We start from the raw sequence: 11,672 nt of genomic DNA, 5'->3' as shown, positions 1-11,672 counted from the left end.
CTTGCTCATACATACCACCTCATCATCGTGCTACCAGCACACCTTTTCGCTCTACAAGTAACCCTAATTGGCATTTGGAGCCAAAGTCTTCTTTTAAAAAAACTAACAATTGCATTATCATATCAAGCAAAGAAGTTGAAGATTCTTGGCTAGAATGCCAAAAAATTTGTATTTTTGTAGTATGTAATGGATCTAAAAAGGATTTTACCCCACTATTAAACTGGCTAGAAGAAATTAGCATGGATCAGGTAAGTATCTTTCACTTTTCTAATAAAAATCTCTATTTTCACTGCTTAGATGAATCTATCAAGAATGAATTGATTTCAGTATCGAAATGCTTCTTCAAAGGTCATGTAGTTAAATTTATAAAATGGTCACCAAATTTTAAAATAGAAGATTTAGATTGCATGATTCCTACTTGGTTAAATATTCCTTTTTTACCTCCGGAACTTCTACAAATAGACATTCTCAAATCTATAGGATCTACTTTGGGAGAGATTTTAGGGATAGATGTTTCATTTCAACGTTGTAACAATGTCAAATTATTGGTCAAAACCAAGCTTGATCATCCATCTCAGATATAGAGGAAGGTTAAAACAAATAAAGTTATGTATGATCTAACAATGCATATCTATGAAGGGAAAATACCAGAGATTCTAAGATTGGATGGTAAAAACAATATCAATTATGAAGTTCTTCCTCTCACCTCAGATTTAAATAACAAATTATCATGGATAAGAGATATGGGAAAAGGGAGGAATCAAAAGATGATAGATCAAAACATGGGCTCTTCTTATCATGAGGAATTTGAATTTCAAACAGAACCTTTCTGTTCAAACAAATCAGATAAGAATCAGAAAGATGATGCCCCAACTGGAAAAGTAAAACTAAGATAAGTAATAGTGGCAAATCAGAAGGAAATCTTAGAATCAAAAAAAGTGGATAAGCCTAAAAAGAAACATAGGGTTAAAAGGAAAGAAAAAACTTTAAACAACAATATGGGACAGAATTTGACAAAAGAATATGAAACAGTTTCAAATCTAATATTAGTCAAGAAAAAGGTAATGGGCCCCCCTCTGAAGGGTGTCTATACAGAAACTGAAGTGAATCTTTCACTTGAAGATGGTAAAGTCAAAGGCATTTCAAGTTCTCAACAAGTAAATGATTCATGGGACTGTATGAAAAGCACTATAGAAGAGGCAAAAAATGATATGTTATTTGATATAAACTCAAAACGATTAGAAAGTCATCAAGTTTAGAATGATGAAAGTGAGAAGAATCAAGGCAAGGAACATAAACAGTTAACTGAAAATAAAGAGACTACTCCAGTTTCTCAAAAATTACATAATTTTGGTAGACTCTAGCACATACAATCAGATCCCCATTCACACTAGTCAGCAATCAAAAGAGGAAAGGAAAGGAAAATAGGCATCTGATAGACGAAGTTCAAGAATTCTTGAATAAAGATATCTTGGACATGAAAGAAGATGGTGTGATCACATCCAGAGTAGAAGAGGATAGTCTTAATGCACTAGCTAATGAACTGATTCAGGTATTCGATTTTGAAAATATAAATAATAGCTCAAAAGCCTAGAAGGAAGATTAATACAAAGGATTATTAAATTAGGAGGGGATAATTATACATGTGAAGACTTGAGAAGAGATCTTCTAACCATTGAAAAGGAGGATATATCTACAAGCTAAACCTTATCTAATAGGCAGGAAACAGGTTCAGGGTAGAAGGATAAAGAAAAAAGTATTGATCTCAATTCAAAAGCAGAAGTAGATTTGGGAAATTATTCAAATCCTATTGACCAAATTCTAAGAGAATTAGAAAATGAAGACATAGAAAAGAAGTCTAGCAATAATGATGTTACTAATCAGAAAGTAGAGTTTAATTTAGAATATCTTGGGATCCACATGAACCAAGAAGGTTTGAAATCTCCCAGATGTGAAAAGGCAAAAGGTAAAATAGGAAGAAGATCGTTAAAGGAACTCAGGGAAGTAGATGGGCTCAACAAAGAACAATAGAAGATTGATAAGTTACTCAACATAGGGAAGAGGAAGGGCCTTCCCAAGGCACAATGAAGATCACCACATGGAATGCTAGGGGTCTTAATGCCCCTAGCAAAAAAATGTTATTAAAATAGAATCTTAGATTATTTGAATCTGACATTATTTTAATTCAGGAAACAAAATTCAATAAACTAGAAGGTATTAAACTAGAGAAAATGTTAGGGATTTGGAAGGTTGTTTGTCAAGAGTCATTAGGGGCTTCAGGGGGTTTAGGAATCTTTTGGGACCCTAGGAAGGTCACCATAGACATCCTCCACATTAGCAACAATTGGATCAGCACGTGTGTGCAGAGTTTAAAATTAGATCTTAAGTTTCTTATAATTAATGTCTATGGACCTATTAGTAATATAGACAAAAAATAGTTTGGAATGGTAATTCCAAATTTATGGAAAATTTTAAGGAAAGCATGTTTTTAATAGGAGGTGACTTCAACACAATTTTAGATATTAATGAAAAAATAGGAGGTAGTCAATACATCTCGCAAGCTTCTAAAGATTTCAAAGAATGGTGTGATAACAATAGCCTGATTGATATTCTGATCAGCAATGGAAAATTCACATGGAACACTAGATGGAAGGACTTCTCTTACATTGCTGAAAAACTAGATAGGTTCTTAATCAAAGGCGAATTGGATGTCAACAAGTTGAACTTTCATTCTTCCATGTTACCTATTGCAGGGTTGGATCATTACTTGGTTAGATTCAAATTTTTAGAACCGCATAAACCTATGAGGAATCCATTTAAATTCGAAAAAATGTGGTTCTTAGATCCAGGCTTCATTAATAATATTAAAGTATGGTGGACACAAGAGAATTTTGAAGGATCAAAGATGTTTGTTTTTGTCGCTAAACTAAAAATGCTTAAGGAACAAATCCCCAAATGGAATAAGAATCATTTTAATAATATCTTCAAAGAGAAATTAGATATAGAATTGCAACTAAAAGATTTAAACTTAGAAGTTTTTAAGAAAGGCATGAACAATGAAAGTTATGCACTAGAAAAGGAACTTTTGGCTAAGCAAGAAGTCATTTTAACCAAAGAAGAAATCTTTTGGAGGCACAAATCACATGAGAAATGGTTAGATGAAGGAGATAGAAATATGAAATATTTTCACAATTCTACTCTTAATAACAAATCCAAGAGTAAAATATCAAGTATCAGAAATCACTTGGGTATTTTCACAGACAAACCAAGTGAAATAGCAAATACTTTTGTATAATACTTTCAGAATATCTTAAATAATTTTGAGGGTTCTAATAGATCAGCACAAAATGACCTTCTCAAAGTCATCCCCAAAATAGTGACTACGGAGGATAATAAGATGCTAAATCAACCCATCTCTCTCGAAGAAGTTAAGTTAGTTGTTTTCAACATGAATCCTGATAAATCTCCTAGCCTGGATGGCTTTTAGGCATTTTTCTTTCAGAAATGTTGGGACATTATTGGTGTTGATCTCTGGAAAGTAATTGAAGCCTCCAGGAATGATGATGCTCTTTTATTTGAAATCAATCACTCGTTCTTAACCTTGATTCCAAAAAAATTGAATCTAAAGATCCCAAGAGATTTTAGACTGATCGCACTTTGTAATACCATTTATAGAGTTTATTCAAAGGTAATAGCTAATAGACTTAAGGCTATTCTTCCTAAGTTAATTTTGGACGAACAAATAGGTTTTGTCCCAGGCAGATTCATTCTTGATGGCATCATAATCATTCAAGAAATAAGTCACTCTGCCTGTAAGAACAAAGAGGCATGCATGTTCATGAAGCTTGATATTCAAAAGGCTTATGATATGGTCGATTGGTAGTTCCTATGCAAAGTTCTTGAAGCCTTTGGATTCTCCCATCAGTTGATCAATCTTATTTTTATGTTTATATCTACCCCCAAAATCTCGATCCTCGTTAACAGAACTCCTGAAGGTTTTTTTTGACATATTTAGAGGTATTAGACAAGGAGACCCTATGTCTCCTTTTCTTTTCATCGTTATGGTTGAGGCCTTTGGAAGAGCAATGGTGGATGTGTATGAAAACAAAAATGTTTTAGGCATCACCATTACAAGTAACATGCCAAACATCACACACCAACAATATGCAGACGACACAATTCTACCAGGCAAAAGTATAGTAGAGGAGGCCTTCAATTTTAGGAACATTATTAATTCCTATATGGAAGTCTTAGGCTAGAAAGTGAATAAAGCTAAATCAGAGATTTAATTCATTAATATAAGACCTAAAATTAAAATGTAAATTTGTAAAATTATGGGATAAAAGAAAAGTAATTTTCCCTACAAGTATCTGGGTATTGCTCTAGAAAGAGATTTAAAGTCCAATAAGGTTTGGAGCAATACTCTGGATTAAGGCTGGGGATTTGGAAGGATAAATGGTTGACTAAGGCCGATAAAAGCATAAAGATCAAATCAGTTTTATCAGCCATTCCAACTTATCCTCTTTCATGTCTTCCTCTTCCTAAGAAACATCTTCTTAGATTTGAATCTAAACTAAGGAAATTTTTGTGGAACAATTGTGATGAAGGAAAAAGTTGGCACTCATCAAATGGGAAAACATTTGTAAACCCAAAGAAATGGATGGGCTGGGAATGAAGAATTTACAATGGTAGAATGAAGCTTTTGGTGCCAAATTAATCTGGCATCTTTTCACGGGAAAGGATAAAAAATGGGCAAAGATTCTCTATAATAAATATCTTAACATTGTTGATCCTCTCTTGATCTTCAGGATGAAAACATTACCCAAAGGCTCTGAAAGTTGGAATTTCATGGTGGAATGTTGGCAACTGATTAGCAAATATTTGACTTGGGACACAAGAAAAGGTGAGGAAGCTCTATTCTAGGAAGATTCATGGGACGGGCATCCCCCTCTTATCAACAACTCATTTCCAAAGGAGATAAAAGAAAATTTAGTTAATTTATGGGGAAGCAAAGTTTGTGATTACAAGATAGAAGTTTTGTCAAAACATAAATCAAGATGGATATGGAAATCCTTGGATGGTTTGGGCTTTGACTCATCTGTGACTAAAGCTTTTGAAAAGATTTTAGCTGATAGAAGGTTTAAGCAAATAGAAAGGAAGGATGAGCTTATATGGGTTGCATCAAATGACGGGTTATATAGTGTGAAAACTAGTTATAAAGTGATGATTCACTCTCAAAGATGGGATCAAGTTAACATTCCTCTCACACTATGTTGGGATGCAATCTACCTTCCAAAGGCTGGATTCTTTCTATGGTTAGCTTTTCAAAAAAGAATTCTTACTAATGATAGACTAAGGAAATTTGGATTTCAAGGTACTTCGAGATGAGAGTTATGTAAACAATGTAGTGAAGACACTAATCATCTTTTATTTAGTTGTCCATTCTCACAAAGATGTTGGCAATGGTTGAGAATGATGTTAGGTTGGTTTTCACCTTTTTTGAAGACTTTCTTTGATCTCCTCAAAGGATGGCCTACTAACTTGGTTAAAGGAATTTACAGTAAACTATGGAACATTAGTCCCTCCATCTTGGCATGGGAGATTTGGAAAGAAAGGAATCACCACATTTTCAGGAATTTAGAAATGCAGCCAAAAGAATTAATTGTAAAGATTGAAGCTAGCATTGTTGAAATGATTAACTCATATCTTAGGAAATCTTAGTTGGAAGAAGGGTCCTTTTCCTTTTGGGATGGTGTTATTAAGAAGTATTGGCCAAAACTTATCAAACCACCTTTGCTCTATATCAAAAATAGCAAGGAGGCTAGAAAAAATTGTAAATGGTCTCCACCTCCAAAAGGTTGGGCAAAACTTAACTTCGATGGTGTGGCTAGAGGTAATCCAAGTATGGTAGGTATTGGCTATATCATCAGTAATGATATGGGTAAGTGGATAGCCAAAAGAGCTTTGTCGATTCAACCAACTTCCAATAATCTGGTAGAATTAGAGGTGCTTGAAAGAGGGCTATAGCTATGTATTTAGATTATTCTGAATGGCATTAGGAAGCGCTCTATACCAAATTAGGTCCTCAACTCAAAATTAGAAGAAGTGCTTGATCTGCTTGATAAACTTGAAGATAGTAGGATTAATCATATTTTTTTAGAAGGCAACTAGAAGGCAGACTATTTAGTAAATCTGGGCGCTAATGGTGTCAACTCTTTGATATTTAATTCGGACCCCTCCTCTCAAATTGGACTTCTCTAAAAAGGGATTTTGACTTAATAACTCATATAGATTTGAAAGATTTAGCTAATAGATGACCTTTTACCAAGCTAGTAATTATAAGCTTGTTAAATGCACTAATTAGGTTGTTTAAGTTTCTTCCCTCTCTATATTCTTGTTGGGATCCATGTTCTAACTATAATCTTGATCGAAGCTGGTTATAGGTTTGATTCGATTCGATCATTTCTCTATTTAGTTAGTGGTTAATACTATTTGTAGATTCATTCAGTATATCTCTATTAGGCAATTTAAGGCATTCTGATACCTTTATGATAGGGTATCAATAGATTTTCCCTATGTTTATTTCATTCCTATAGTTGATATTTTAGATTGCATACCTTTGTTCTATTTGTGAATTTTTTTACTATATTGTTTGGTATCTTATCTATACACGTCTTAGGTCTCTATGATATTAGCATGTTATGGCTAATATTCTATTTTCGTCTATATGTTTCATTTTTATCCTCTTTAGTATATACTGGATAAGGATTTTGAATTATTTTTAATTCATATTAATTTAATTGTATTTAGCTTTTTTTTTTATTCTTTGATTAGTATTAAATTGTATGTTAGTCTATGATTAACCAGTTTGATTGATAAGGAAAGCAGATAGGAAGTTTGGTGCAGAATTATGGAAGACTACATAAGATAATTTCAAATTTTCTTCAGGATAAACTTGCTATGTAACAAAGGAGCTTAATGCTCATATATCTATTTTATATTATGTATTATTTGTAATAATTTTAATAGGGGTATGCCCCTAGTATACTATAAAATATAGGACTATGGTCCCGAGCAAGACTAGAGGTTTTCTTTCCTCATTCTTTCCTACCAGTGCCCATTTGAATGGTGGATTGCTATTGTGCAGATTTTCCTTTTTCTAATAAATTATCTTGGCCTTTGGTCATTTATCGATCAAATATATATATATCATACACTTTTTTTATTTTCTAAATTATGTTTATTATGCATGATTTTTTTTTTGAAGAATCACAAGTCACCAAATGGAAAGGTTGTATTAATATATGATGAGAAGTTGGAGGCAATGCAAGTAGGAGGGTTAATTTTCATCCCAAGCTCACTTCTCTCTTATGGACGATTCACTGCATGAGAAGCATATGATTTGTGTCTTTGAAAACATGGGGCTATTTTTTTTTTTGTCATCATTGAATAAAATAGGAGACTCAATATATTTATGTTCTTCAAGAGAAGAGGGGGTTTGGAATCATGATTATCCCTTCAAGAAGGTGGGGTGTGATTTGGCTAGTGATATGTCAACCACTTGAGAAGGCATTAGATATACTAAAAGGAGATGTGGAGTTTTAGATGAAAGGAATCCCATGTGTAGGCATGTCAATGGTTATTTGTGTAATAGAAGAGTGATTATTTTTAATACACTAAGGAAGCATTAGAAATACTAAGAGATGATCTAAAATTTTAGAGGTAAGACATCTCATGTGCAATAGTGGAGGAGGTATTGGATACACTAGGAGGAGATGTGAAATTTTAGAGTAAAAGTGTCTCATTGTACAAGGGAGGTAGGAAAACTCATGTTAAGTAGATGACTTCAAGTTTTCAGTTAGGAGATTCACTAATATACACATTTCAATATTAATTGAGCATGTGTTGCCAGGAAATCCACTATTGTGGTCATTTTTTGTTTCTTTATTAAGTGTAGAGGATTGGTCAAGGTGCTTCATCGGAGTCTCTAGAGGGTTGGGTTTATAACCCTTACAACATCCACTGTTGTTTGGATTAATGTAATGGGTTGGGGAGAGATGTTGTAGTATTTCATTAGTTTTGGTTTATGTTTAGTTTATATTGATAAATAAACATTTAGTTGTTTGTTTTGGTAGGTTACACTCCCATAGATAACTGTTATAAGGAAATAATGGCTTTAATATCATAATTACTACATTGTAAAGACGTCCAATTAAATACAAATTTTATAATCTTAATCTAGAATCTGATCCTTTAGAATTCACATTCCTTTTTATGCTTCAATACTTGCTATAGAAACTATTCAAATCTTTTTTTTTATTATATTGTGAGAATTTATCAAATTGAAAACAATAGAGAAATAATAGAAATATTTGTAAAAGATTGTACTTTCACATAGGTCACACATGAATTCCCATTCTTCCATATTTTAAGGCTTAAACAACTCATTTCTAAATGTATCTTACTTAAAATGACTCTAAAAAGAAAATAACAAGAATGCTACCAATTATAAGAAAGAAGAGAAACCCGCATCAAAATGAAGTGCACTTGCATTATATGATCAATTGTGTACTTGTATCATATGATCAATTATAAAACCCCCATTGATTTTTAAACAACATTCATAAATTCTAATCATTTGGGTGCTAAAAATAATGCCTTATATTCTCACTTGATTATGGCAAAGAGTTTATTACATACTCATTTTTATAGTCTTATCAAATACAACATTTGGCAAGGCAATCCTGTCACAAGATTCATCTAATACCATCAGTAGAGCAAAAGGCTTCAAGACAACACACAACACCTTTTTTGCTTGACATTTACCATGTCTAGAAGAGTATGCAAAATATGGAAACATAGCTTAGATAGACGGATAGTTGAAAAAAAGTCGTCATCTATGGTTTGCCATCAAAACAATAGGTAAATTTTGATATGCTTAATTTGATTGGGTTAATCTTGTTATTACAAATTCACAAATTGGATCAATCTATAAAAAGTTGTGGAAAATGTGACCAGACAATAAGAAAAAGCCAAACCTACACAAACAATCACTTCAATGAAAAACTCACTTAAAAACATAGTGCATACAATTATTTTGAAATGATTTTGCATCCATAAATTAATATAAAATAGCAAACTGAAAACATTAATTATATAGACATTAAATAAAAAACCATATTATTATTATCATTATTATTATTATGGTTTTATTTTTTATTTATACAATAGCCAGCAGAACTAGCTGACTTACGACTCCCAGCTATTGCAGAAGGTGTAGACATAACGGAAACATTTCAACCCAACCCAACCCAATTCAGGTAAGTAAAAGAGGAAAAAAAGACCTACATTCCCTAACCCTTATAGAGTCGAAAATAATCCTGCCCATTATCAACAGTCCCGGCCACGTTGGTTCTCACGCGCCACACCATTACAGCTCCATCGTGACTCCCACTAAACACAAGGCACTTATGCGTATCCTCTCTAGTGGCAGCTATGCATTTCACAGGGTCTCCTTGGCCCTGAAGAACCGCGAGGCAAGAGAAGAGAGGCTTCATCTCCCTCACCCAGACCCTAATCGTACCATCAGCAGACCCACTGAAAAGCAAGTTACTTCCCACAGCAGACAAGCAAAGCACGGCGTGCCGATGTCCTCGGAGAAAACAAGAATGTTGCATCACTTGACCTCTCTTCTCCCACACAGCAATACTCCCATCAGAAGACCCGGCGTAGAGAACCCTCCCATCCGCACTCAAAGCGAGCGCTTTCACTGGCGAGACCTGCACAATAAGCCTTCTCATCATGACGAGCCTTGTGCGCCCGCCCAGGCACGGCCCGCTTTCCCATATCTTCACACTGCAGTCATCCGACCCGCTGTAGAGCAACCCCTCCGGTGAAACCGCGAGAGCATTCACGGCCTCGTCGTGTGCGGCAACGGTCTCCACGCACTTGAGATCACACATTCTCCAGACCTTCACAGTCTTATCCCACGACGCCGAGTACAAAACGTCCTTAGCCGCGTCATATGCGAGAGAAGAAATGACGGCCAAATGACGACCCTGCGTTTTGTTTCCCGGCACCAACCCGCGGAGAGTGTTCTTCAACGTCGGTAGCTTGGCGTATCTCTTGTGAACGCTCGGATTCGACCGCGAGCGACGCCAAACCCTAATTTTGAAGTCGCTGTGCGCGCTGACGATCTTGTCCTGGGCTAATAAAATGGCCTTCACTGACCCGCTGCCGGACTTGAAGCGGCTGTATTCGTTGAGCACCGGGTATGTCCAGACTCTGATATTTTTGCTCTCGGACCCCGTGTAAAGAAGCCCGTTTCCGAGAGTTATGGATAAGACATTGCCGCCGTGCCTGTACATTGAGGAGATGCACCTGTAGTTAACAAGTGCACCATTTGGCTGAGAGTCCAGGAAGTCCTCGGAAGGAGAGTTAGCAAATGGGCGGTTTTGCTGGGCATTTATATTGATGTTGTTCCATGGAGAAGATGCTACTGGAGAGCCGCAAGTGGAAGAATATATACTGCATTCTGAAACGGTGCTCATCCTTGGCTGCACTGCTTCGTGGATGAAACATGTGTCTTCCATTGAGGGGCTCTTACATAGAGACGGTGGTTTTGATTGTCGCGCTTCTAACTGGTCTGCACTAGAGTGGAATGGTTCCACAACAGAATAAGAATCTTGGCGCCTCATTTTTTACAGCATGTTTTGTTCTGTCCAGGGCTACCACAGCACGTTTTTATAAGGTTTCTGTTGGGGATGGTTCGTCTTATTCTCCGGTAATGTTAGATGAACGTAGGGTGGAGTTAATTACTATAAATGAGCATTTATACAGCTATTAACTTCCTCATCAATGTTTCTTCAGCTCTATCCTCTTTTCATACTCGTGAAAGAGAAACATCTTCTCTCAGTCTAGTAATTTTATTAACATTTTTCTTTATATATATATATATATATAGTTTTATGGAGGTAGTGCAGATGGGCATAAATTATCTTCATCCACCGTAAGTTTGTACTGTGTCGTTCCAGGGATTTGATGGTGCTCTCTTCTTGCAACTTATGCTGCTATTATAACTCTCTGTTTGTGGCTGTAATATATTGAAGATGTAAGAATCAAAATGCTAAGCCCAAGGTGCTAGAAATCATTATAGCTAATTTAGCACATACTACTAATTTTAACAATGTTTTGAATCTGTCTTCGTATATATCGTGAGTTTTTGTAACTATCATAGTTATGACAAACAATGTACAATTACAAACCCGTGCGACAGTTAGGGTGTAGATATGCTTAAATTATCTTCATATATCACAACTTTGTACTGGAGCATTATGGGGATTGGATGGTCGTTTTCCGTTACCTACGCTCTATTATAGTTTTCTGCTTATTAATTCAATTTATTTGTGGCTGTAATCTGTCAAAGATCTAAACATCAAGAAGACATTATAGTTAATTTAGCACATAATAATACAGTTGATCTGTTTAGATCTACCTTTATAAACAACTTGAATTCTAGCTATTATTTTCTAAATAAGTATGTCAAACACTGTACAGTTATAAGCCCACAATATAATACTGTGTGGTGGACCTTTAATTACAGAAACATGGATCCTTAATTGAAACATGGATGTACTAATATGTAATTCTTTCATTTTACACACATCATATAA

The 11,672-nt window shown here is 34.9% G+C and overlaps 1 protein-coding gene across 1 annotated transcript; it reads right to left on the bottom strand.

The window, feature by feature from the left end:
* Positions 1-9,353: 9,353 nt before the first annotated feature.
* Positions 9,354-10,697, bottom strand: LOC149553231 (protein JINGUBANG-like). Its single transcript, XM_089790306.1, has one exon. It carries the CDS (start codon positions 10,695-10,697, stop codon positions 9,354-9,356), a length of 1,344 nt encoding a protein of 447 aa, XP_089646432.1.
* Positions 10,698-11,672: the final 975 nt, after the last annotated feature.

Source organism: Cupressus sempervirens, chromosome 6 (genome assembly GCF_028749045.1).
Source record: "Cupressus sempervirens isolate cs-2001-9-10 chromosome 6, ASM2874904v1, whole genome shotgun sequence".
Classification (NCBI taxonomy): Eukaryota; Viridiplantae; Streptophyta; class Pinopsida; order Cupressales; family Cupressaceae; genus Cupressus; species Cupressus sempervirens.
This window is presented reverse-complemented; position numbering and strand designations above follow the sequence as displayed.

Bases quoted from the DNA above. Each gene is read 5' to 3' on its own strand.
- LOC149553231 (XM_089790306.1), bottom strand. From the start codon at position 10,697: ATGAGGCGCCAAGATTCTTATTCTGTTGTGGAACCATTCCACTCTAGT.